This window comes from Musa acuminata, chromosome BXJ1-6, assembly GCF_036884655.1.
Source record: "Musa acuminata AAA Group cultivar baxijiao chromosome BXJ1-6, Cavendish_Baxijiao_AAA, whole genome shotgun sequence".
NCBI classification, from domain to species: Eukaryota; Viridiplantae; Streptophyta; class Magnoliopsida; order Zingiberales; family Musaceae; genus Musa; species Musa acuminata.
Window position 1 is genome coordinate 3,290,712 of NC_088332.1, and position 27,642 is coordinate 3,318,353.

The 27,642-nt window shown below is 41.9% G+C and overlaps 3 protein-coding genes across 6 annotated transcripts; all 3 read left to right on the forward strand.

Annotated features, from left to right (window-relative positions):
• The first annotated feature begins 5,629 nt into the window (after window positions 1–5,629).
• On the forward strand, window positions 5,630–18,081 carry LOC135675656 (serrate RNA effector molecule-like). Of its 4 annotated transcripts, XR_010513953.1 has the most exons (14): window positions 5,630–6,158; window positions 6,265–6,353; window positions 11,799–11,853; window positions 12,931–13,005; window positions 13,175–13,249; window positions 13,356–13,403; window positions 13,657–13,725; window positions 13,804–14,610; window positions 14,696–14,744; window positions 15,427–15,683; window positions 15,770–15,964; window positions 16,645–16,880; window positions 17,198–17,336; window positions 17,704–18,081. XR_010513953.1 is itself a non-coding variant. In XM_065186024.1 (13 exons), exons 3-13 carry the CDS (start codon window positions 6,497–6,499, stop codon window positions 16,275–16,277), a joined length of 1,713 nt encoding a protein of 570 aa, XP_065042096.1. In that variant the 5' UTR covers window positions 6,121–6,158; window positions 6,265–6,353; window positions 6,428–6,496; the 3' UTR covers window positions 16,278–16,557. The 4 variants fall into 4 exon arrangements, 3 of the variants coding, with proteins under 3 accessions (XP_065042093.1, XP_065042095.1, XP_065042096.1); XM_065186024.1 differs by lacking the exons at window positions 16,645–16,880; window positions 17,198–17,336; window positions 17,704–18,081 and adding exons at window positions 6,428–6,518; window positions 16,217–16,557 and having other exon boundaries at window positions 6,121–6,158; XM_065186021.1 differs by lacking the exons at window positions 16,645–16,880; window positions 17,198–17,336; window positions 17,704–18,081 and adding an exon at window positions 16,217–16,557 and having other exon boundaries at window positions 5,631–6,158.
• A 979-nt stretch (window positions 18,082–19,060) lies between these two features.
• On the forward strand, window positions 19,061–23,281 carry LOC135675657 (probable protein phosphatase 2C 59). Its single transcript, XM_065186025.1, has 9 exons — window positions 19,061–19,247; window positions 19,354–19,475; window positions 19,969–20,096; window positions 20,272–20,370; window positions 20,464–20,622; window positions 22,317–22,403; window positions 22,471–22,562; window positions 22,703–22,777; window positions 22,864–23,281. The coding sequence occupies exons 2-9, from the start codon at window positions 19,408–19,410 to the stop codon at window positions 23,017–23,019; spliced, it is 864 nt and encodes a 287-aa protein (XP_065042097.1). The 5' UTR covers window positions 19,061–19,247; window positions 19,354–19,407; the 3' UTR covers window positions 23,020–23,281.
• Window positions 23,282–25,565: 2,284 nt separating this feature from the next.
• On the forward strand, window positions 25,566–27,622 carry LOC135677625 (uncharacterized). The gene is made up of 3 exons (XM_065189990.1): window positions 25,566–25,935; window positions 26,791–26,909; window positions 27,000–27,622. Exons 1-3 carry the CDS (start codon window positions 25,875–25,877, stop codon window positions 27,369–27,371), a joined length of 552 nt encoding a protein of 183 aa, XP_065046062.1. The 5' UTR covers window positions 25,566–25,874; the 3' UTR covers window positions 27,372–27,622.
• Window positions 27,623–27,642: the final 20 nt, after the last annotated feature.

Below are 27,642 nucleotides of genomic sequence, written 5' to 3' on the forward strand. Positions count from 1 at the left end.
ACTCTTAAGATCATACTGTGCATATGCACCACGTCGACTCCAAGGTGGCTGCCAACTGTCGTCATGTGGGCAGTACTAGAATATTCCTTATCATTTTCTCCCCCCCCCCCCCAGGCGTGCATCGAGTTCCTTGTAAGGGGGCTCAAGGTACATCCTTTTGCACTACGGGCAATCGGGGTCCCTGCTTCTCAGTTGGATCCATGGTGCCTTTAGGTGAGTGCGATTCGTTGTGGTAGGCCTTTCTCGGGTCGGGTGACTCGTCTCCATTTCCTGGGCTTGTCATAGTAAGTCCTATGCTCTTCCAGGCTGCACGACTCGAGCGCTTGTCCCGCCATAGCGGGTCTCCCTTGGCCAAGTCGGACGACTCGAGCTTCTGCTCCACCATAGCGGGTCTCCTTGGTCAAGGTGCACGACTCAGGCACATGCCCGCCATAGCCGGTCTTCCTTGGTCGAAGTGCATGACTCGGGCACAAACTTCGCCTTAACGGGCCTTGCTTAGTCGAGGTGCACAACTTGGGCATATGTCCGCCATAATAGGTCTTATGTCGAGGTGCACGACTCGGGCACATATTCGTTGTAGCAGGTCTTCTTTGGCCAAGGTGCATCACTTGGGCACAGGATCTGCCTTAGCAAGCCTTGCTTGGTCGTGATGCATGACTCAGGCATATATCAATCCTAGCAGGTCTTCTAGCCGAGGTGCATGACTCGGGTATAAGCTCCACCTCAACGAGCCTTTCTTGGCCGAGGTGCACAACTTGAGCACAAGCTCAGCCTTAGTGGGTCTTGCTTGGTTGAGGTGCACGACTCGGGCACATGTCTGCTGTAGCGGGCCTTTCCTGGTCGAGGTGCACGATTCGGGCGCAGGCTTCGCCTTAGTGGCCTTGATTAGCCGAGATGCATGACTCGGGCATATGTTCGCCATAACAAGTCTTCCTTAGCCAAGGTGCCTGACTCAAGCATAGGCTCCGCCTTAGCGGGCCTTACTTGGCCGAGGTGCATGACTTGGGCACATGTCCGCCGTAGCGGGTCTTTTGCCCAAAGAGCACCACCTAGTGCCTGAGAGGGCAAAAGAGACCATCTCCCAGTGCAAGGAGTCAAACGGGTTCAAGCTTGGGCTCCAAAGGTCGGGACAAGTTACCTACCAATACAAGTACTTGGTTGCCCTCGGGTGCTTCTAGGTGAGGTATCCTAACCTCGAGGTCGAGGTAGACCCATTTGCCGACCTCCCTAAGGACCAAGACGTGCCGATGGACAACGAGGTGCTCTTCGACAATAGCCCCAAGTTGTTGCCTCCGGCTTTATAGGGAACCGATTGCCCTCTCGGTCTTTTCCTTTTATTTTTGTTGTAACGGGTCGAGTTTTGTTTTTGACTATAAAGTCTCGATCAGTCAAAAAATGTATTCTTCTTTCATCAATGAAAAAACCTTTTATGAAGTTCTTTCTTTTGTCGCTCGACCAGCTGAGTTCACAGTGTTGGATTGTCTATAAGTTAGCTAGTACAATCTTGGCAGATGATTCTTCGATCGTCGGACCGACGTGGTTTTGGAGCATCATCAGTGGATGACTTTGATTGTCTACCTAGGTGGTTTAGGAGAATCATCAGTGGATGACTTCGGTTGTCTGCTTGAGGTGGTTTAGGAGAATCGTCGATGGATGACTTCGATCATCTGCTCAAGGTGGTTTAGGAGAATCATCGGGGCTAGGAACTCGGGCCTACGCGTAGAACTTCTTTAGGTTGGATATGTGCCAAGTCCTTGGCAATCGACTTCCTTCTAATGTTGTGAGGCAACAAGTTTCGTCTCGGCCCATGTCGATCACCCGATAAGGGCCTTTTAATGTCATAAGGCAGTCAAGGCTCGAATAGGGTCACTAATCTCAGTCTTGCGTAGGATGAGACCACCGACCTTAATCTGGTGGGGGTGAACCTTTTGGTCGTGAAGTCTCGCCACAGCTTTTTAGTATACTAAGGTGTGGAGGTGCGCCTCGGCTCTTCATTCATCGACGAGGTCACAGTTAGCTCGGAGCCCTTCTTCCGATGTGCTTTCTTCGAAGTTCTCAATTTGAAGGGTCGGGAAGACTATCTCAAGCGAGAGTATTGCCTTGGTGCCGAACATTAGACTAAACGATGATTTGCTCGAGGCGATTTTGGGAGTAGTTTGAGATGCCCATAGGATACTCTAAAGTTTGTCGACTCAAGTGTCGTAAGCCCCGACAACCCTTCTCTTTAGACTTTCCAATATGGCTCAGTTAGTCACATTGGCCAAGCTATTGGTCTAATCATGTGTCACCGAGATGAACCTTAGCTGGATCACATAAAATTAGCAGAATTTCTTGAATATAGAGTTATTGAACTGGGCTTCGTTGTCGGTGATGATCACCCTCAATATGTTGAATCACATGATTATGTTCTTCTAGACGAACCCTTCCACCTATTTTTTTGAGATGGACGCTAGTGGTTTGGCTTCCACCCACTTTGTTAAGTAGTCAACCCTGACTATAAAGAACCTTCGCTATCCTGAGGCAGGGGGAAAAGGGCCGAGGAGATCCGTTCCCCATTGCGCGAAGGGCCAAGCGCTATCGATTGGGGTCGAGGAACTATGGGTTGATGTTGTACCCAAGCATGCTTTTGGCATTATTGACATCGTTGCACATAGGCTATAGTATCCCAGTGCATGGTCAACCAATAATAGCCCCGCCCGAGGATCTTGAAGGCCAAGGTTCATCCGTCGATGCACTCCTCGTAGAGGCCTTCATAGACCTCGGCCAATACCATCTCGACTTCCGGAGGCGTTAGGAATCAAAGGAGAGTTTGACTGAAGGATCTATGATACAACTGGCTGTTGATTTCATAGTACAAGGCTTGGGAGCATCTAAGTCGACAAGATGCAGCTTGGTCAACCGGTAATGTCCCATCCTTCTTGTAGCAGAGGATCTCCTCCATCCAATTCAGTGTGGTTTCTACTGCGGCGATGTATTGGGTCACAATGGTTCAGGAGGCAAGTGTATAGATCCTCAAGAGCTGTCACTTCATTCCCCGCACAAAAGCCAACTTGGCTAATGCATCGTCCTTTGTGTTCTTTGTCCGAGGGACTCTTGTCACCGAGAGACAGAGGAAGCAACTTGCGAGTTGGTGTACTTCGGCCAAGTACTTCGCCAGTCACATCTCGGATCTCGTAGCTTCCATTGATGTGGCTTACTACCAACTGTGAGTCGTTGAAGACTTCTAGCTCTTTCACATGTAACTCTAGAGTTAGAGCCCTGACAATAGTGTCTCATACTCTACTTCGTTGTTGGTGGCTTTGAATTCGTAGCGGAAGGCGTGCTCGTACAATTGGTTGTTCAGTCCCTATAGGACGAGCCCTGCTCCTTTTTCTATGATGGCTGACCCATTGACATAGAAGGTCCATCTCTCATTGGTGTGTCCTTGACCATCGGCTTCCTTTATGGGGGGCAGCTCAAAAATGAAGTCGTCCAATGCTTGGGGTTTGATGATAGTCCTCGAGAGGTATTGGATGTCGAATTCTTTGAGTTCGACCGACCACTTGAGCATCCGGTTAGAAATGTTGAACTTGGAGAAGATTTGCTGAAGTGGTTGGTCAGTGACCACCTTTATCATGTGGGCTTGGAAGTACAAGCATAGCTTCCTTACTGCTTGCATTAGGGCTAGTGCCAGTATCTCGATGGGGTGGGGGTATTACTCCTCGGGTCCGCTCAGGACGTGACTGGCATAATAGATGAGCCACTATATTCTCATGTCCTATCGTACTAGCACTGAACTAATTGTATGGTTGGAGACCGTGAGGTACAAACTGAATGATTCACCCGAGACAACAAAGGTGAGTTGAGGTAGTTGGGTGAGGTGCGCCTTCAACTTTTTGAAGGCTTCCTCACATTTGGGGGTCCACACGAAGTCCTTGGAGCACTTTAGAACTTGGAAGAAAGGGAGGCATTTGTCGCCTGATCAAGACAAAAATTAGTTGAGCGTTGTTAGTCTTCCAATGGGTTGGGCTCCTTTAAGAGCTCTTTCTCCCTGATTTGGAGAAAAATCTATATTCTAGACGTGTTTAAAGGTGGTAGAGGGGCCTTGGGAGTGACGAATCGGGTTTGTCGAGCTTCCTCCTGGGTGGTCCTGAGGATGAGCCTCGGGGCTGCTCCGTGCGAGGCCTTTTGCATGACTTCTTATACCTTCTTGCCGTTAGCGCCTCAGCAACAACGTACTGATTAGTCTGTTGGAGCATCTCGGGGATGGTCGTTGGCGACCTCTTGACCAATGACCAAAAGAATGTTGTGGACTGCAGGCCCATCATGAATACTTGTATGACTAATGAGGGGTAGCCGTTAGGAGCCCCTTGAATTTCCCTAGCGAAGTACATGATAAAGAGGGAAAGGGACTCATCCTCCTTCTGGCTTAACCCAAGGAGGATTGTCGTGGACGGCTTGGGCTACACGTTAGCTAGGAGCTTGAATTCCCTTGTAAGATGGTCAAAAGATGAGATCGAAGACGACCTCAGTCGATTGTACCACACTCGAGTCGAGCCTCGGAGGGTGGTAGGAAACACCCGACACATCAAGGCGTCGAAGGTGCCATACAGGGCCATATGGGCCCTAAAGGCGATGGCATGCTTTATTGGATCAGAGCCACTATCATAGGCCTTCAATATCGGGAGGTCGAAGTTGAGAGGGATGGGCTTGTTTTGAATTTTCTGGACGAAGGGGGGGGGGGGACCTTGCCGAGGTGCTTTCCCTAAGTTTTTTCCTTGGACTTGTGGAATTTCCTTTGGACGTCGTCTAAGTGCTGATCTACCAGCCGTAGTTAGATCTGGAACGAGGCTGCACGTCAGGTCGAGGGCCAGTGTCTCCTGGGTCGACCCAAGGTGGAGCTCGAATTGCCTCTTCGACATTACCTTTCTGCACAATATGTCGATGTAGGGAGGGGGATTCATGACTCGGACTCCTTCAAAGCTTAAGTTAGTTTTTTTAAGTATTGTTGAGTGTCTAAGGTCCGATCCCCTAGCACCGACCAGGGCGTCGACATTATACTTGTCGCAGGAGGTCGATTGTATGTAGGTCGTTAATGATCGTCGATACTTTGGGCGGCTAGTCCGTATGCTTCGGACGGTGTGTGTCGCTCCGTATTATTTCACGTGATGCCACCTTGTACGATTTTGGGCGGCATAGGCATGGCCACATGTCGTTGCCGAGCTAGTTGCATCTCTCTTGAGATCGTACCATGTGCGTGTGTGGCATCGACTCCGAGGTACCAGTCAACTATCGTTGTGTCTATATTTTTTATTTCTTGGGCCTTCCATTTTCAATAAAGGTACTCAATAACTCTAACTTGGGTAGTTGTCTTCTCGTTATATCTCCGTATACAAACATAGTAATCTATTATGATGAAATAATATGATCCTATAGGTTCTATGAGAGAGCAAATCATGTAATCTTTCAGCTGATGTGCATAAATCTTGTGTTCGACCTGAACGCTACTTAAATTTTATGAATTACTTGTTTCGGGTTCATAAATGTCTCGGGTTCGGAGCTTACATGGATCCGATTCGCGGATTGGGGGTCCGCCCGTCACCAACGAGGCTCCACGTTAGCCACTAAAGGAACCAATTTGCATTTAATTACGAATCGCCCACTTGATCCCATATCTTCCTTCGTCTCCCGCTGCGCTTCCCCTCCAATTTTTCTAGGTTTTCGGATACCAGATCGATCGGCCCCTCCCCCTTCATGGCGGAGGTCGTCGACGCGCCCGCCGAAGCGCTAGATCGAGGGCGGGATCGCCAGCCGGAGCCGCGCGAGAGCCCTGGCGACGGGTCCTCCTCCCCGCCGCCACCGCCTCCGAGGAGGAGGGACAGGGATTCGAGGGAGCGGAGGGACGATTGGCCCCCGAGCCGGCGGGATGATCCCCACGATCCGAGGAACCGCTCACCGCCGCTTCCCCCGCCTCCGCCTCTGGGGCCGCCGAGGGACGACAAGGATCGGGAGTACCGTAGGCGGAGCAGCCCGAGCCCACCGACGTACCGTGAACGCCGACATTCGCCTCCCCGCCGGTCCCCTCCGCCTGGGCCATTTAAGCGAGCTAGGAGGGATGACGGTGGATATGACCGGCGTCGAGGTAGCCCGAGAGGTGGTTATGGACCGGATGACAGAAGGTGAGCGACAGATTCTTTTTTCCTTTAGTGTCAATTCGCAAGCTCCGGTGGTCAGATTACCTGTGTGGGGCTCTATTAAGATGCTATGATTTGCTCATAATTATAGATATGGCTATGATTATGGTGGTGGATACAATCGTAGAGGTTGGTACAGAGACGAGAGGTCTCATGGTCGCTATACAAATCGCCCATCTGGTAATTGTTCATGCAGCATTTCTTGGTTTCTGGTTATGGAATTGAAGATATGCTAATAATGTACTATACTTTAGGACTCCCTTCTATATAAGGACAAGCTTTTGAGGAATTCATATTGAGAAGTTCCTTATAGGTGTTCATCCATGAAGGATTGGCATTTTACAGGTCTAAAGAAGTTATCCATACATAATGTAATTCTTACATTTTATAGGCTTATTTAACAAGGTTTTGGTGCAAACTTTATGAATTTAAGCTATTTAAGTTTGAGAAGATGTGTACTGCTGTATTAGGAGGAAAAATGGTGAAAGCTTTTAATTCTATTTCTTCTGGAAAGTTTATTATGATATTGTTACTAAGTTTCATGACTAGAACAATTCTGCTGGATTTGGGTCATTCATGGGTTGTGGATTGCTTGCTGTATAGGTATTAGGACTATGGGACATAAGGTGTAGTTGTTATTGCTGCAATTGCTTCTGCTAATGCTCCTGCAACATAGCTGTATAGAAGCAGCTGTTATCAATTTGCAATCACTGCTATCAACATTGTTATAGGCAGTGATTTAAAAAGCGCTAGGCGCCAAAAGGCGCCAAGGTCCAAAAACGCCCGAGGCGCTAGGCGCTCGCCCGAGTGAAGCGAGGCGCTAAAATATAAAAATATATAATATAATTAATAAATATAATTATTTAAAATTTTAAATAAAAATATGCTATTAAATTAAGAAAATCTAAGATACAAAATCACAATGTCACATTAACAAAAAGTTTCAAAATTCAAAACATTAACATTTTACATCAAAGTCATTCATCATAATCAATATTATCGTCATTTTCACACAAATCATCTTCATTGAATTCGTATTCTTCCTCTTGTTCTTCGATTCCTTCCTCTTCATCAAGATATGTTTCATTCTCTATGTCTTCAACAATAGCAGGAGCCGAGCTTGATGCTTTTGCACTCATTTTTCTCTTTGACATCTGTCTTGTATATGTTTGTAATTCTCCAGCACCTGAAGCTCTTGCCACATCTCCCCACGTCAATTTATCATCTTCAAATACAAGCTCGTCTTCAGCATCTTGCAAGTTAGCACCCATTTCTCCTACTAACCACTCATTTGAATCATCAATATCTTACAATGAGATTGAATCAAATCTATTTTTCAAATCATGACGAGTCTTCAAAGCTTGATTATACTTTATGTAAACAAGATCGTGCAATCGTTGATGTTCTAACCGATTTCTTCTCTTCGAGTGAATCTGTCATGTCATATAATTTAAAAATATATTAATACATATATCTAAATAAATAAATTAATTAAAATAAAAATATTTAGTAATACTTACATGCTCAAAGACACTCCAGTTTCGCTCACAACCCGAAGCACTACATGTCAAACTAAGTACTTTGACAGCAAATTTCTGTAAGTTCGGGGTGGAATTTCCAAATAGACTCCACCATTCAGCTGCAAAATTTATGTTATTATTAGCAATAACATAGTAACATAATATATATGAAATTAATTATATCAAATTATTAATACCTGGAGAGGTAGTTGTCCTGGATCGAACGGCAATTGGAATTCCAAAAAGACCTTCAGCATTTTTATATAAAGATAATTCATGAATAATCTTATCTTGAACCTCAATGCTGGGAACTAATCTTGCAACACACTGATATAACCCACTCAAAACTTCTGCATCAAATCCAACAGATTTAATCTTATAAAAGAATTTATGGTTCAAATAATATCCTACTGCATGTAAGGGACGATGAAGTTGACAATTCCATCTTTCGTCAATGATTGTAAAAATTTTCTCATATTTTTCTTCATTTTCATTAAAAGATCTTTTAATCGTCTCCTTTGCTCTATCCATAGCCTCATAAATATATCCCATTGCAGGCTTATTTTCATTATCCACCAATCGAAGGACTCGAACAAGAGGGCCCATTACCTTTAATATATAAACTACATGATTCCAAAAGGATGTCATTAAGATGATATCAGCAGCCCTCTTGCCTTTTGCTTCTTTTGCCCATTTGCTTGTCACCCATTTCTCAGAGGTAAACATATTTCTCAGAGTATGTTTTTGACGATGCACGCTCTGTAATGTCAAGAATGAAGTAGCAAATCGGGTAACACCATGTCTCACTAATTCTTTATTCCCTGTAAATTCTCTCATCATATTCAAAGCCCCAATGTGATTATAAAGAAATCCAACAACAAAAATTGCCCTTTCTAAGGTTTTCTTGATTTCTAAGATCTTTCCAATATCTTCCAACATTAAATCAATACAATGTGCTGCACATGGAGTCCAATACAAGTGTTGTCTTTTTGATTCAAGCAATTTACCTGAGACAAAGGATAACAAAAATGATAAGACTTAAGAGTTTAACACACTTAATTGAAGATAAAATAATTAACAAAATCAAAAGATGAATATTACCAGCTAAAACATAGTTGCTTCCATTGTCGGTTATGATTTGAACGATATTTTGTTCTCCAATTTCTTCCACGAAGTTGTCAAGTAAATCATATATCTTGTCTCCAGATTTTACAAAAGATGAAGCATCTATTGACTTCACAAACATAGTCCCTAAAGAACAATTAACCATAAAATTAATTATACTCCTGCGCCTCCTGTCAGTCCAAACATCTGACATAATAGAGCAACCATGTGTTGCCCATGATTCTTTATGACCCTTTAGTAAGTCATTTGTATAATTCAACTCTTTTTGCAGCAATGGAACTCGCATCTCATAATAACTTGGAGGTTTTAATCCTGCACCATATCTTCCAATAGCTTCAATCATATCCTTAAAACTGTCTAAACGAGTTGTACTAAGAGGAAGACCAGCCTGATAGAAGAAGCGAGCAATGTGCTGAATTGTTCTTCCTCTTATTTCTTTATCACAAGCATCACTTATATTTGTTTGTCTCAATTTTGAGCCTCCTGCTTGCCCTTGTTGTTTCTGGGATCCTTGAAGCATATATAGATCCATCGGTCCTTTTCTACCTTTTTTAGTACTCATAACTTCTTTTCCCTTTTTGTCGTATACTCTTTTTTCACTTGGGTTAATACTCGTAGAATAATCTTCTTCTTCATCTCTGATATGTTCAACATTGTCTTCTGGTAAATTCCCATAAGATTCATTCTTTTGTGTCTTCTTTTCATTCATATAATTCAGCAACTCTTCTTTTACCTCAGGTGGACATTTTTTGTAAGCTGCTGCATTCTTGAAATTTCCTACTAAATGTTGTTTTGCACGAAAAATACCACCTCTGGTAGTCTTATCGCAGAATATGCAAGTCACTGCATTAGGATCTTTCGGATCCTTCAAATAATTATACTTCCACGCAGGATCTTTTTTTGATACCATTGGAGACTCTATTGAGTTGCTTTCTGCACTTGCCATTTATGTTGAAACCTAATAATAATTTCAAATAAATAAAAATTAATAACATTAAAATCAAAATAATATATTATTAATCTATTAACAGAAAATTAATCATTTTAAAATTCAAATAAACTTAATATTAAGAGTATACTGAGCCTGATGAAGAAAGGAGGAAGCAGCGGCGAGCGACAGCAGCAGCGGCGGCAACAGCAGCGGCGAGCGGCGGCAGCAGCGGCGAGCGGCGGCAGCAGCAGCGGCGAGCGGTGAGCGGCGGCAGCGGGAAAGGGAAAGGGAGAGGAAGGCGCGAGCAGCGGGAGGCCTCGAGGGAGGCGCGAGCAGCGGGAAGGCTCGCGGGAGGGCTCACAGGAGGCGAGAGGGCTCGCGGGAGGCGCGAGCAGCGGAAGGGCTCGCAGGAGGCGCGAGCAGCGAGAGGGCTTGCGGGAGGCGCGAGCAGCGGGAAGGCTCGCGGGAGGCGCGAGCAACGACACCGGCGAGCAGCGGCAGCGGGAGCAGCAGCAGCGAGCGACGAGATTGCGATCGGGATCGGGATCGGGATCGAGAGCGGCAGCGGCAGCAGGTTAGTGTTGGGTTAGGGTTAGGGTTAGGGTTGGGGTTATATCGGTTTAGTTGGTTCGATTGAACCAACTAATAACCGAACCAGGACCGAACCAGACCTAAAATTCTGGTTCGGTCGCCTTGGTTTACCCAGGCGCTCGCCCGAAGCGCCCAGCGCCTGGGCTCGGGCGAGCGCCCAGGCGGCGCCTGTTTGAAGCGCGCCGCCTGGGACATTAGCGAGGCGCTCGGGCCTCGCCTCGCCTCGCCCGAGCGCCTAGGCGAGCGCCCAAGCGCCTTTTGCAATCACTGGTTATAGGCTGTGACAAAATTCTTTTCTTGTAACATGTAAATTTTAGCTTATAGTGACTTGGAACTTAAGGAGCAATGCTTATTCGAAGAGTCAAATTACAACAATTAAATGAGAGGTTAGCTGATCCGAAGCAGTGATGTAGATGGAGATGTAAGAACACTGGATCTTAGTTTTTTTGTTTTTTGGTCAACTATAGGCAATAAATATAAACCAGGTTTCATCTGTTAGAAGAAAGAGGCAATTAAATAATAATGGTATACATTAAATCCTTGTCAAATTTGTTGTTAGATAGGACTTTTAAGATCTATAATGTTATGGTGACAAGGTATCGAGGTGGCCAAAGCTTAAAATTGAAAATTAATTAGTTTGACAAGTCATTTGATCATGGAGATTTCATCATACTGTTTGACGAAAGAAAAATCAACTACCTACATTTTGTTATCACATATTATTCAAGACTCTCAACTGACTTGATTGAACTTAAACTGATTATGACTCATTTGGACTCAAATGGCAAATTTTATTCCAATTCAACCTCTGGTGAACTCAGTCTCAATTGTAAATTGCATCAAGCATTCATTACATTTTAACTGCAAGCCATGTGTAGCTTGATTTGATATTTATCAAGGAGAACTTATTTTTTAGAAGGCTAGCTCAATCCCAGAATTTAGGCGGATCAATTTAAAGACAGCTTTGTTAAATGTAAGCTTATCTTGTCTTGGTTTGTTGGTTCAAAGTTTGATCTGTAAATTCATATCTTGGATTTAGGACATGGCATTCTTACCAATTGCTATATGAATTGCTAATTTTTCCACTCTTGGATATGCTCATCATTATAGGTTAACATTGGTGTTTGGTAGATTGGATTTAGTTTTCAAATGTGAACCAAACTTGTCAAAGCTGCAAGCTTCATCAAACTCAGTGGTTTCCGCATCTGCTTTAGATTTCATGTGAAATAGTTGCCATATTGAAGGTTCTCTTGTCCTGAGTGCTCATGCATGCGCCTCTTGTTACAAGCATTTATGTAAAATAAGTTGTATTTGCTAGTTCACGGTATCTTGAAATAAATTAAATTGATTTAGTAATTATATGAAGATACCTTACAGTAGAGCTTATTCATTCTGTATGATCCTTTTTGTGCTGATTAGTTTCTGAAATTCTAGGATTCTTCTTGTGATATTTGTCAGATTGTCCTGATATAGGATATGGTGATTATGGTGATGGCCCTGAGGTTATTCAAAGGTTTGTAGTTTTCCTTCTTTTAGTGCAGTTTAATTGCTTTGTTGTGGTCCCTATTACTAATTTAACTAAGGTTTTTTTTTTATTGTCATGTTGTTCCAATAAAAGTCTCTATTTTGTTGTGTAATAGATAGATTTTTCTTGTTGATATTCTTTAGGCATAGACACATTCATTTTGACTTGCAATTATCTTAGAATACAAGTGTTTTGCAACCTAAAAAGATAGTAAACCTACATAGTGATGTTTATCTGTTGGTATCATTTAGTATTATATGCTGATATCTGTACCTATTGTTCCATTCTTCTTGGTTAGTGGTTCCTTTTTGCTGACATTGTTTTGTTATTTAAGGAGCTGACCAAGAAGCTGGGAACTTCCTGATAAGTGATGCTATAGCCACACAAATTAGTTGTTTATAATCGTGTCTTGATAAATATTTTGGTGTTGCAAGCTGCAACTTTCTTTATTTTTCCTCTAACCTAATTGTTTAGATCACGAGAAAGAATCGTTCTCTAATGGTATGCTATGATCAAAAGAAAAAAAAATCATCTATCTATTGCTACAACACTTTGACCAAGGTACTGAAATTCTTTTGTTGCCTAATTGTCATCCATCTATTGCCCCACCTCTCTCTTTCCCTTTCTATCTTTCTCCCTCTCTAATATATCTCCAACTGCCTCTGTTCCCCATGTTGATGAACTTCTGATCTTGTCAGTCAGTATTTTGTATGATATGCAAGCTATTAGATATCTGTCCAGTATCAGTGTTGACAACCTTTTGAACTGTTACTGTTCCAAAGAACCAACTGGTATACTGACCTGTACCATCCAGTGTTATGGAAAAAGATGATAAAAAATGGGTAACCAAGTGGTCTCAAGATGTATGATCCATGATTGGTGCTTGGTCAGACCAGTAAATACCAATCAGTATGAATCAGTTCGACCTGTATTTAAATTATGATCATTTGTTTCTTGCAATTTTTTTATCTCTACTGGAATTTTTGGTACCTTCCAAATCTTCATGTATAATTGGCCAATTCTAATGTTTTTATTGTTATAACCTTATTCAGTTTTTTGTTACAGGGGAGGTTTGATGTCATATAAGCAGTTCATTCAAGAACTTGAAGATGATATTTTTCCTGCTGAAGCTGAACGCAGGTACATATCAAAAGGAAAATAGTTGTCACCTTAAATTGGGAATTTCTTATAAGCATTGTTAATGATGTCACTGAGCTTTTTCTTTTGGCCAGTTCAATGAATTGATTGATTTTCTGATTTTTCTTCGTTTAGCTAGTATGAACACTCAACTGTAGTTCTGGTCATGTAGATACGAGGAGTACAGGTCAGAGTACATCTCCACGCAGAAGCGAGCTTATTTTGAAGCTCATAAAGAAGAGCAATGGTACATGATGCCTACATTTATCTAAATATTACGTTTAGACGATGCTTGTGATATATTTGAAGTCCTCATACATTATATAATGTTTTTTACCTTCTGATTGGTGTAGGCTGAAAGACAAGTATCATCCAACTAACTTGGTAGCAGTCATTGAAAGGTGAGTTTTGATATATGCAAACTACATTGACCTGTAATTAGAGATTGTTGTTACTTTATCTGGAATGCCTTTTGAGGTGTTCTACCTGAAGGATTTCTTTCTTGCAATTTTATTATGCTTCAAACAGATGACTTTTTTGTGCATGTCTCTTCATCAAGTTGTTATTGCTAGCTTGGTTTCAATGTTTCCATGCTTCTGCCTATTTATTGTTATCTTCACACTCGTTATTAATGCTTGTTGCATGCTATTACAGGAGGAAAGAACAGGCCAGATCTGTTGCAAAGGAGTTCTTGCTTGATTTGCAGAGCGGGACACTTGACCTGTAAGATTTTCTTCACTGTCCTATTTGTGCTCTCTAAAAGATAGTGCTATGATTTTTCCCCCCTGCTTATGTCATCAGTGGTCCTGGAGTAACAGTTTCATCAACAAGCAAATCTGGGAATGGTAGTGAACCAAACTCTGAAGATGAGGCAGACACTAATGGAAAACGAAGAAGGCACAATAAGGGGCCAGCAAAAGAAAATGATCTGCACTCTGCTGCCCTTAAGGCACACCCAGTCAGTTCTGAGCCTCGGAGAATTCAAGCTGACATTGAACAAGCTCAGGCCTTGGTCCGTAAACTTGACATGGAGAAGGGTATACAGGATAATGTCCTCTCTAGTAGTGGTCATGATAAGTTGGATGCAGAGAAATCTCGTGGGGGATCCATGGGGCGAATTATCATTATACGTGGCCTGACTACTGTCAAGGGCCTTGAAGGTGTCGAATTGTTAGATACTTTGATCACATATCTGTGGCGCATCCATGGATTGGATTACTATGGCATGTCTGAGACATCTGAATTAAAGGGTCTTCGACATGTTAGGGCTGACAATAAGACTCATGATGGAACTAATGCTAGTGGATCTGACTGGGAGAAGAAACTTGATTCATTTTGGCTGGCAAGATTGCAAGGTCAGGATCCCTTGGAAACATTGACAGCCAAAGATAAGATTGATGCAGCAGCTACCGAGGCCCTAGATCCTTTTGTAAGGAAAATACGAGATGAAAAATATGGCTGGAAGTATGGATGTGGAGCTAAGGGCTGCACGAAACTTTTCCATGCTCCCGAATATGTTCATAAGCATCTTAGACTGAAACACCCAGACCTTGTGATCGAGCTCACCTCGAAAGTTCGAGAGGATCTGTATTTTCAAAATTATATGAAGTAAGCAATTAGCTTATATCATACCTGAAAATTTGGGGCTATAATGGAGAGACCTTAAATCACTTTGCTTCTGTCTCCAATGCAGTGATCCCAATGCACCAGGTGGGACACCTGTCATGCAGCAGTCTGCATTGGTGGGTCTTTTTTTGTTTTTTTGGTTAAGCATACTTCTTTTGTGCATGATCATGCTAACATGTTTCATTCATGCATATGTTTTTGTTGATCTTCTAGACTTGGAACACATCTACTACTATTTTGTTTTTTTTTTGGGGTCAAAATATCAGGATTTCATTAAAAGGATTGCAAAGGGGAACAGGCTTCACTCAAAAGGATGTTTCTTTCATGCATATGTTTTCATTGATCTTCTAAACTTGGACCACATCTACTGCTATTTTGTTTTTTTTTTTAAGGTAAAAAAATCAGGATTTCATTCAAAAGATTGCAAAGGGGAACAGGCTTCATTCAAAAAGATAACTAAATCTATTGAAATGAAATATCACTAATGAAGAAAACTGGAATTTTAAAAATAAAAAAGCCAAGCTTAAGTTAATATGATAAATCTCTGTTTTCCTTTTTTTTTGGACTTTAAAATTTGAATTTTAACAGTTTAACGTATCCATTTATAATTTGTGCATTTATTCTTTTATTCATTGCTTGCCCTATGTGTTCTTGTAAAGCTATTTTGCTACTTATTTACACCAGGGGAAGGATTGCATGCCTATATGTTGAAAGTCACTTGCATGTGGATTTTTTATAATTGTGATTTTGTTTTCTTGTAATTTTGTATAAATTTAACACTGCACTTATCTGCGGAAGGTGAAAATGCAAAGACGGAGGCCACTGTTAGATAACCGCCTTAGAGATGAACGTGGCAATCGCAGAGATCTTGACAGGAATGATAGAGATGATGACAGGCATGATAGGTCTGACAACTCCCCTCGCGATGGCAATGGTAGCTTGGAGGGGGAGAATCATGAGAAACTTCTATATGATGCTTATGGTGGACAAGGCTTGCATGGGGCATTTCCTTCGGATATTCCTCCTCCATTGTTGTTGCCTGTTCCTGGTGCTGGGTGAGTCAACATTCCCTTTGGATATTCCTCCATCAAACTTTTATTTCTATTTGATCTTCTGTGAAAGCATTTTGTATCATACATAGGCCACTAGGACCTTTTATCCCTGCCCCACCGGAGATTGCCATGCACATGTTGAGGGAGACTGGTGGGCCATCATCATTCGAGTCTAATGGTGGATCTCATGGTAGGAAGGGAAGGCTTGGTCCACAAATGAGTGGTCCAGCTCCAATTCTTCCTATACCTTCAGCATTTCGGCATGATCCCCGTCGAATAAGAAGGTTGGTAGCCTCCCTTGTGTTGGTTCGTGTTATATTACTTGCATCTAGGTCCATCCCAAGAACAAAAATGCTTTTCAACAGCTGTGTTTTCTCTTGGCCTAACAGTTGATGGGAAAGGGTTCCCTTTTCTTTGCACTTTTTTTCTTCTGAATATTTGGACTTGATCTTGCTTTCAGGATCATGTCACCATTACCTCGTGCTATCTTCTTTGTGAAGATATATATTAGAGCTGATCATAACTTCTGTTTGCAGTTACCAAGATCTTGATGCTCCAGATGATGAAGTGACCGTTGTAGACTATAGGAGTTTATAGTTACCTTGTGTCCTTTTCATCTTTTGGAATGATATTTATTCCTTGATCAGAGTCACTGGAAGCCAAACCTCTGTTCACTGGCAGGTGACTTAATTTCCTCAGAGAGCATGCCACTTCTTGGCAGCGGAGTCACACGTCCTTGAATCCATTTGAAGTGTTGTTTTCCGTAGGCAGAAGCGATGTTATCAAATGATGTCTTTGTTGTGCCATATCATGTGATTGTATGAGTGTTACTTCAAGATTTTATTAGAAAGCCTTATCTCAGGCGTTATGTTTAGAAGTGAGATGTTTACACCGTAAGACAGTTGGCCGCCAAGTTATCTAACAGGTATTGAATCAATTTGCTGGCTTGTCTAAATGCTTGCAGATATCTATCTGATGGAGAAGATATTTCATTTCCGACTTGAACTCATGGCTTATCCCGAGACTTGACTCGTGATCTGGATCCTAATTGGGAGTGGGAGGTGGCATCTCTCCTGATGACAAATCCCCATTTATGAGTTAGTCACGAGCTAAGTCTTAAGTTTAAGTCGGGATGACAAGCAGCAGTGCCATCCATGGGCAAGAGTTGGGACGTTTCACGAGGGTCGGCAACTCATCCTGGTAATTTCTCAACAGTTTAACCCTTTTTGTCTTCAGTATTTGCTTGATCCAAAAATATCAAGATAAAATGTCATCTCCTTTCAAAAATTCGTGTAATATTACTGGTGTATGCTTTTGTCATAGTTGCAAGATGACAAGAAAAATTTATCATATCTAACTGTATGTTTAGCGCAACATGATTTGCTTTTACTTGTCTAGCTGGGAACCTTTTGTTATTCTTTTTTTTTTTTTTTTAATGTATGGATGGATGACACAGGTCGAGCTTCTCAAATTTCATCCGAACCATATCTAACTTGAATTAATTTGCTTGGTCGCAGGACATGACGAGCTTGTCCTCCGACACTGGTGGGCCAACGGTGGAGCTGTTCTACTTCGGCCGGCACAGGATACGTCTCGACGCGCTGGTGTGCCACCCAGTCCATGGGCCCGCTGTGCCGAAAAGATGTTTACTTTAAGGTAATAAAAAGAAGCTTTAAGCCCAGCCTGGCCTATCTGATCTTTTGATATAAGATATAGTTGGGGGGCATGCCAACAAGTGGTTTTTCTATACTAACACCTATCTGATCCATTTGAGATGGGTTAGGACATCTGCTACCTACTTTTTTTTTCCTTTATTTCCGACTATCCACGTTTATTCAACCCACTTGAAAGTTCCAAGTAGGGAAACAATAATGTGAGTTATATTTCAGGTGAGTTTGAATATTTGCATAATTAATTGGATTCGACAATCAAATACAAGTTGGACTTAGGATCATAAATAAACACAGCGACCCTCTAACATGGCTCTCAGTATCTATCATGTGCTTTTGTTGATGGGTTTCAGCTGGTTTCAAAAATTTAAGCTGGAGAACCAACTCCATGGATGCTTCTGACGGTAGATGAGCTGAAGGAGGGGCAGGATCAAGATGGGTCAGCCTGAGGTATCGTCCCAATCACACACACGGCCTTTGTTTTAGTGCAAACACATGTCAAGAGGGGTGGGGCCATGTCTGTTCCACTAAAAGTGACATGTTAGGAATCGCCACCCTCAAAGTGGGTACCAAAGGCAGGCAGCCTTACACCTGTAAAGCTTGTGGCAGACCCCCTCACTCATTGAGGTCAAATGTTCCCTGTATTGGTTCAATTGACTTGGAATGGGCTTTTCAGTGAGACGATGGTCTTGCAATTGCATTTGTAGGCCCCTCTTCTTTCTGTTGGCATATGCTGATGCTTGTTCTTCTTCACCTTTGAAATTTGAGTGTCAAGGCAACATTTTATATCGTTACACATATTGAATTAATGTTGATCATATATGCTACAAAATATTAATCAGATTAGCATATCCGATCATATATATACTCTTGCATATAGGAAACTAATATAGTAACGAGATAAAATAATCCATTATATAAATTTTTTTAAAAGGACAAAGACTAATAGTACCCAATAATAGAGGACCATTCTTGCAATCAACCCAATTTTTAGGCAATTATTCTGTATTAAAAAAAAGTGCTCCGACAAAAATTGTCCCTTTTTTGAACTTTCTAAAACATGTGTATTATCAAAGATTACATTATCGAAAATTAGAAGGAATAAATAAGGCTATTATGAGTAAGGGCTTAATTACAACGTATTCATGGTCGTCAAAATTAATATCCAAGATTTTTTTGGAGGGAAATTATAAAATCAAAATTACAACTGTGATTTAGTTGCTAAGCCAAATTAAGTACAACGTGAGTTGTACGACTACAATGTCAAGGAATAACTACGAGTACAGCTACCTCTTCTGTACACAAATACCAGCTGTACACAGGCCAAATTTGGCCAAGTCAAAGCCATTCTCTTGTGCACCACGTGATCCACTCCTGCCGTGGGTTTGTTCCGATCCTGTCCAACCGCTACATTGTATAACGTTGCTTGATAGCATCTGACGGTTTGTACCCAGCAGATGAACGTATATTATGGGAGGGTAAGATCATATTTCGAAGTATACTTGGAAAGGATCCTTCAAGATATAGGAATCATAGCTTTAAGAGTAGTGAAATTCGATCAAAACTCGGGTTTATTATCTAATTTTATTTAATTTCTCTCTCTTCGTCGTCGTCGTCATCGTCATCGTCATCGTCATCGTCATCGTCATCGTCATCGTCATCGTCATCGTCATCGTCTGCTCTGTTACTGGCAGCCACAAACCAAACCACAAAGCGTGGCATTGGCTTCTTTCTCCGCCTTCATCGCTCCCCTTCTCTCTCTCGTCTTCCTCCTTGTCCCCTCCCTCTCTCTTTCCGTCGTCGTTCTTTCCATCCCCTTCCTCCTTTTCTCTCGCTGGCGATCGATGATCGTTCCTGTTTGGGAGGGTTTGGAGACGCTTCTTGCGATCTACTGGTGGTAGGTTCTGGTTTCAGCTTGGATCATGAAGGATTTGCAGATTCTTTCTGTGCTTTGATTCCTCGACGGGCTGATTGAATTGGCTTCTGTTTGTTCCCTTCTTTAGTCGGAACCCTTCCTGCTCTTCATCTGATTTGGCTCCAAAGGGAATCGGAGAAAGATGGGTCACTTGAACTCTGTGGGTGGGATTCAGGCGGACGGCGCTCCAGTCAGCGGCGGAGGGCTCAGGTCCTCTTTCTTTCTTCCCACGCAAGAAAAGATACTTCCTTTTTGTTTTCTTGTTATGTTTACCTGAATTATCTGTTAGTTCTCTGTTCCTTTAAGCTAACCGAACCTATGCAGATGCCAGCAGTGAGTTGTTTTGCAGTATCTAATTAACTTCTCGTTGGAGAGCCTTAGGCATGGGCAGATTTTTGTGCTGAATTATTATTTTATTTATTGCAAAAAAATTAGTGAGATTATTCCTTAGCAATTTCTGGATGATTGATTCAATTGTAAATAGGATGTTTGATTAGAAATTGTTAAGAAGTTATTAGAAGATGAATCCAGTTTCATGTCTCACTTCATGCATTCAGGTATAATGAATTGAAGAAAATTGGGTAATATAAGACATATTCTTGTTTCGCTTGTGCTGTTGATTATGTATTCATGTTAGGCAGCAAGTTGAGCTGGTCATTCACTTTTCAAATGACATATCTAGTTCATTTTCTCTTCATTGCAGTCAGAATGGGAAGTTCAGCTATGGGTATGCAAGCTCTCCTGGGAAAAGGTCTTCAATGGAAGACTTTTACGAAACAAGAATTGATGGTGTTGATGGAGAAATTGTTGGCTTGTTTGGAGTTTTTGATGGTATTTAATTGTCTTTTATATAAAAAGAGCTTAGGTGTAGTATATTTTGAGTATGTACTCATAGATGATACAACTTATAGATTTTGCATTTCTATGCAAATAGCAGGCTTGGATTCTGTACTACATTTCTACCTTTTAGTGTCTTAAATTGGAAAGTCTCACAGCGTTCATTCAGGTCATGGTGGTGCTCGAGCAGCAGAGTATGTCAAAGAGCACCTCTTCAGCAATTTGATTAAACACCCCAAGTTCATTAGCGATACCAAGTCAGCTATAGGTGTTTTTTGTTTACGATTTCATCATTTGAATTTTTATTCCTGTCAATATATGTATATATCTAATCATTTCTGTCTGTACTATAACCTTGCAGCTGATGCATACAATCATACTGACTCAGAGTTTCTGAAATCTGAGATTAGTCAAAATCGAGATGCTGGCTCAACTGCTTCCACTGCCATCCTTGTTGGTGATCGTTTGTTGGTTGCAAATGTTGGAGATTCTAGGGCTGTTATATGCAGGGGAGGGAAGGGTAAGGCCCTAAAATATGTACAATTATGATGCATCTTTATGTTAATTTGTTGCTGTGGATATATGAAGCCAAATAATATAGACCTAATTGGCTTGTTCTACATATACTTTTGTGGATATATGAAGCCAAAGAATATAGACCTAATTGGCTTGTTCTACATATACTTTTTGTACATGATTTAGTACTTCCATAAGAGATGACTTGTAGTATTGCACCTAATATATCTATGTTGTGACCATCAAGGTTCGCAATTTCGTACCATATCGAAGTATCAAGATCAGCTCGATACGGTACGAGTATATCGAGCGGTACTCTCTGGCATACCGCTCGGTATATATATATATATATATATATATATATATATATATATATATATAATAATAATAATAAAGTTAAAGAAAAAAGGCGATGTTGCCTTGTTTCTTCTCGCCGCGTGGGGAGAAGAAACCTTATTTTCTTCTCCCCACAAAGCCTCGGTTGCCGAGGCTTCTTCTCCCCATGCGAATGAGGAGAAGTCACCAACAACACCGAGGCCTCATCGCCTCAGACAAGGAGGAGGCGTCATCTCATCTGCGGTGACGGATCGGGATCGTCGAGGGAGAGCGGCGTCAGATCTCTAGGTTCTCCCTCTTCTTCCTTCTCCTTTGGCTAACATCGCCCCGTAGCAGGCGGCGACGATCGAAATCAACCGTCACCGACTGATTTCGCGTGGTAATGGGATGGAAACAGCCCCAATCGATGGTACTGCCCGGTAGCGGGCGGTCCACGTACCGATCTGCTGACGGACCGGTACGTACCACCCGGTACAGTCAGTATCATTTGAAATTAAAAACCTTAGTGACCATAATAGTTTTATTATCTGCTGTTACTTGTGACAAGGAGGTTGGTCATTTGCATTCAACTATGTTTTTCAATGACACTAGATTCTTCTAGTATTATATGATGTCTTTGAATTTGTTATTGTGCTGGGTACAACTAGCTCTTCTCATTGGTCTTTATTTGTTTAGGCTAGACTGTGTCCTAGTCTGGGACATTCCTAACAACCTGCTACATGGTTGCGATCGCTTACCAAATTGCCTTTAGGGCTTTGGTGCATAATTTGTTATCACATAAGCTTACTTTCATTAAGAAATTTCCACCAAATTTTGGGGTTTGACTTAGGCTTAGAAACATGCCGATAATTTCACGAGGCATTCTTGTTTTTGGTTGTACTCTACAGTTGATGACAAGCGATTAAAAGAGGAACGGATGACAATAATATGAGTGTATTACTCCAGAAAACATGCATACAAAGCAAGATGAAACAGAATGGGAAAAAGAAAGGATCTTTCAAGTTTATTATTATGGAAACACATGCTTGACCTGAAACAAATCTGACCAGCCAGCTCTTCAAAGATTTTCTGAAACAATGCACCAACAGGTTATGTATTGCTACCTGAACCCAAGTCAACTGCCAGCCGGTCTTGTTAAATGGTTCCACTCAGTCGTGGTGATCCATCTTGGATTGAGATTCCCACCTCAATATGTAGGATCACGATTATTTGAAGGCCATGGAATATGTAGGGTGCACCATCCAATTGTGATTTTAAGCATATTATAACTAGTCAATTAGTCAGTTATCTTGCCAATTATCTTCTAAAGATTAGTCACCTAGCTTGTTTTGATTTCGTAGACTCATATATATGCTTTTGTAGCATTTGCTGTCTCGAGGGATCACAAGCCCGATCAAACAGATGAGAGACAACGGATTGAAGATGCTGGAGGCTTTGTGATGTGGGCTGGTACTAATTTTCTTCCAAAAGTTGTTCCTTCTCTATCACTTGAATCCTAACACATCTATGACTGCAGGAACATGGCGTGTCGGTGGTGTTCTTGCTGTATCACGTGCATTTGGTGACAGGCTCTTGAAGCAGTTTGTCGTTGCAGATCCAGAAATCCAGGTTTGGATGCTTATTTATATTTTATTATAAAATCATAGAATGTCGTTCTATGATCAGTGAATTGTTATTATAAGTCAAAGTAAAAAAAGCTTTTTCGTATTGTTCTCAAGCTTTCAAGTTAAATCTTAATGTGATTACAGGAGGAGGTAATTGATAATTCCCTGGAGTTTCTTATCCTTGCGAGTGATGGATTGTGGGATGTTGTTACAAATGAGGTATTTTTAGCTTTTTATGACCATGATAGCGATCCCAAACATACTAGTTACATCAACTAAATCTCTCTTTTTGGGAAACATCATAGGAGGCCGTAGCCATGATACAGCCCATAGAGGACCCAGAACAAGCGGCAAAAAGGCTTTTGCAGGAAGCGTATCAAAGAGGGAGCGCTGACAATATCACTTGTGTTGTGGTACGTTTCTTGGCTGGCCAGGAAAACACTGGAACAGTGCAACAGTGACGCTCGCTGCTTCATCTTGTTTCAGTCTTAGTTGTCAGCGACTAGTGTTTGACCGAGAAATCAATGGATTTTGCACATATGAAAAGCTGCCAGGTTTCTGAAATCTTTGTTTGTGGAAGAAGGTTGAATTGTCTCCGTAACACCCTTGTTTGTTTACTCATGGTGGCTAACCTACAAAATTGTGTTGTAGAAGAATTTTAGTCCTGAATGTATCCGATTAAGACTTAATTTGATGTAATATATCAACTAATGTTTGAATGCATTTGCGTGAGTGTGATCGTGTTTGAAACATATGGCCTCACAGTGTGTGGGCAGTATATCCGAGCTGCAGCAAGCCATATGTCAGATTGTTGTATGTAGCAAATCAGAGTCAGGCTTTTAGCTTCCTCAAGATGTTTAAAGCTACTTGTTTTTCCTTTCTTTTCCCTTCCTTTGTGTGTTTGGTATGTAATGTTGATGAATGGTTGATCCCAAACTTTATGATAATATAAAACCGCGTCAAATGAATGATCAGATCGCGGAAGTTTCATTAGCTGTGCAGAGATTTCTTCTTAGTCGAGGTCTGGTGAATATATTTTGGCCTTGTTTGGGCTAGTCATTTGATCATAAATTGCTACTACCTCACTGCAACATTGTTGAATTTTATGGCTTAATGGCTGGTGTTGTGCAGGAGTTTTAAGCAAGTGACAGTGTCATGTTCAGTTTGGTTTCGGATTACAATGACAGCATTTGAGGAGGATTTACCAGACAATGAAGCTGATAAAACATCATGATTTGGTAAAATAATATTATTCCACAAACAGATTATGGCTTAGGATGCCTCAGCAGTGGAGGAGGATTTGCCACAAGACTGTAATCTGCACTATCCATGAGTTCTCTTAATAGCAGTAACATCATTATCCAAATATCATACACACAGTAACTATGAGTTCCACTACAGCAGGCAATTAGCTTTTTTTCTTCTCCATCTCCACACCTAATTCCTAAGCAGAGAGAAGGTTTGTCTTGAAGACTATAAGTAGTGTTCAGCCAATTTGTTCTGTTAAGTACAAGAAAATTTCAGGGTAATCACTAAATTTGGTAGATGAACATCGCTGGTGGATCATGAGCATGCATGCAGTCAGTCATCCAGGGAGTGGCATTGAGTCAGTTCAGATATTGGAGAATCATTGCAAACTCTTTACATGCAGTAAGGAGAGCATGTTTTGCACGCCATGTAAGAAGCATTCCATGCTGCAATGAAGACAACCGCATGCTGCTAAATCCGCCATGGCCCATTGAGACTTAACATGCTGATTCAGATGATGCCTTCTCGTCTTCTACCTCTTGTCTCTGCATGTGTCAGGAGTGGGTCATAAGAATCTCCAACCTTGGCTTCCAAATCCTGTCTCATATCCCTCTCAACCCCTTCTGATCCTAAACATTACGTTAAGGTAAAGTTTGAATCATGTGAACAATCTCTTTCATGTCGTGAAGGTAAAATTTGAGCACCGAAGAATCTTTCCTCAGGACAGCCTCATCATTCTTGATCTTAACTTAATCATTTGAAGTTGTGTGGATATCTCGTCAAACTCTAGAGCGGTGGGATTCGTTCGTACTGGGTGGTCCTTGAGAGCCCAAGATTCCATTAGTCTCCACCAAGACAAGATAGATGGAACAAGGATTGATCCCAGCATAGGGTTCCACCAACATTATGCTTGGCAGAGCAGCAAGACCACTCACTAGACCTTCTTGCATCAGGCAGTGATAACCCCACAAAAGAAGGATATGAACATGGGAGTTCGGTAAGTTCTCTTCTTCCTCCTTTCTATTCGTCTTTCACAGGCAGACCTGAGAAGATTACTCGATGGAATAGACAGGTTTTCAAAGTGGAGCTGTTTGGTTCGACACGAGATTTGTAATCCAGACTGGCTTATGGGACATGCAATGATTGTCCTGCTATCTCATCTGATCAGATGACAGTATCTTCTACCAGCACTGGTGCATCTGAAGAACAGGGAAGGAAGAGTTGGCTTCACCTCACCGAACGGGAACCAAGAGATCTTGGCCTTGGACAACAAATGCATGCTGTCCGTTGTCGGCTTTCGAACGAAAGAGAAAGATCCTAATGATGCCTACCCATGCCGGATTAGAATTCTACAAGAAGCATCTCCCGAACCATCATATGACAAGGCGAATAAGTGGTGTCTTGTCATTAAAGCTTTCGTTGGCCTACCTCTTCTAGTGTACATTGAATGATAATTAAGATGCTTTATAACCCCGTCCTAAAACCAATCGATCTGAGGATGGAGGAGTAAGAAAAATGTAATCTTTCTAACAAGAATACAAGCTCAATGTGTGATGTTATAATATCTTGCGAATTATATGGGGGAGAAGAGAAGAGAGAGGTTGAGATTAGGAGTTGTGTCATCCGATGTTACCCACCAGAAAGATTAGGAACTTAATCCAAGTTCGAAGGAGAGAAGATCGACTTGGTTGTAAGGTAGTAAGCATCCCTTTCAAGTCCCAAAAGGACATCATAAGTAGTCAAATGGGAAAGATTAGATTTTGGCAGTATCTCCTAAATGTTGTTGTAATCTGAGTATTCTTCCGCTCTTCTCCTGTGTCGAGAAAACATTGTTATCAATCTGATTTCACCATTATCTTCTCCACACCTTCTTTGTCTCCTTGGCTTCACCTCCATCAGAGCTGCACCTTTCTTTTGTTGTCATCCTAAGCAATCTCTTTATTGTTGTGAGGGGAAGACCCTCTACACTACTTCTCTTTATTGTTCGATCGACTACTGATGGTTGCGGTTTGCGAACGACGTCATCTCTGGAAATGAAGCTTGGAGTTAGATGTGATGACAGGGAGGGATGACAGATGGAAGAAACAAGAGGAAGATGCTTGATGTGCAGTGGGGAGTTGAAGTTGCAGGTGAGCAATGTCTTCAACTGAAATCACTGCCAACTTCTGTTACTTTGTCATCAGGTTGATCAAATTCTCTTTTTCTCTTTTCTTTTGGTTTGGGTAAGTACTTTTATAGCATCATGTTGAAAGCTTTTATAGCACCAACACAAAAATGAACCAATTTAAACTCATTATAAGGCCAACAACACATTATCTGACAGAAATTATCTGAAATATGGTGTCTAATTCAACATATTGCACCTCTTTCTTATTCAGTTGTCTTCTGTATCATTCTTGTGGTGTCAAGAAATTTTAAGTATGTTTCCCAACTTCCAGTGTGTGTCTGCCATAGTTTACTTGGTATGATTCTTTCTCTGCTTCCATCAACAAAGACATTGAGCTGTGTGAAGTGTCTCATTGTTAGATCTGAGTAATACCCCTTCGAAGCACTCTTTTCCTCTCTTTGATTCTGTATGTTGATGATCTTAAGTATGACTGTTGTTGGGTTTGAAGGACTTTGTTTACCTCCTCCTTTTTCTGTGGCTTTCAATTTTTATCTCTCGAGTATTCTTTGAAGTCTAAACTTCGTTATTATTCTGCCAAAATTCTCCCAACACCATTTCTTCTTCCAATCCAATGATCCTAATATACTGGTGTTGGTGTTGGCAAAGGAAGGTGCTTGTTCTTGATGAGAAATCAGAGTGGATCCGACTTGTCGATGCATGTAATGGATTGTTACTGTGTGATGATTGAAGCATGCCTTGTTCTGATCATTGAAACATGTCTCCATGCACCAACTATTCTATCCTACTTGTATCGCATCCTTCCCTGCTACCTTTTATGAAGAGAGAATGTTCATGAGGAGTGTCTCTTGCCATGTAGAACTACTGCACGCGGGTAGCTGCAGCGAGTGTCCAACCATGGATAGCTTCCTACGACGACATGAGTTAGAATCGCTGAGGAGCACAATGCTGAAGCATGAAGAGGTCTTCAGACATCAGGTAGAACTGTGTTCGGAGACATCCAAGAACTCAAAAGTACTCCAGCTTTGATGCGTCGTCTTGATCCGATTCTGATGCAACGAATGGCAGGTGCATGAACTGCATCAACTGTACAGAGTTCAGAGGATGCTGATGGCTGAGCTGAGGAGCGAAGGGCTGAAGCTTCGGTATCTCGCCAATGCAACTCTGAGCACGACGACGGGCGCAGCCACCACCAGACTGTGGAGCAGTACATCTACCGTCACCAACGTGCATCAGAGGAAGGTGAGCTCGATGGAGCTCAACCTCTGCTTCGATCTCGAGCAGCCTGGCGAAGCAGTGGCCGCCGAGGAACGGTCGACGGCCGCCGGAAAACACCGGGAAGAAGAGAGGAGCAGCGGAGGACGTCGTAAATGGATGGATGATGAGAGTGGCCTTGAGCTTACACTCAGCATAGGACGTGGCAGTGGTAAGAATCCATGAAGGCTGCTCGCAGGTGGTGGTATGGACGAAGCTATTAGCGTTCCACATGTGTTCTACAGATTCGGACCTTCCACAGATTGAGTTAATCCAAATATACTGGATTTGTTGTTAAGGATCGAATAAATTGGACGATATATATATGTTGGATTAAATAGAGTTTGACTAAGACTCATCTAGTCAACGACGACTACAAATAAAAGCATCCTTTCTCATGTGCATAACATATAACATGTGGACATGGAAAGAGTCAACCTTGTTCGTTCCGAGTCAC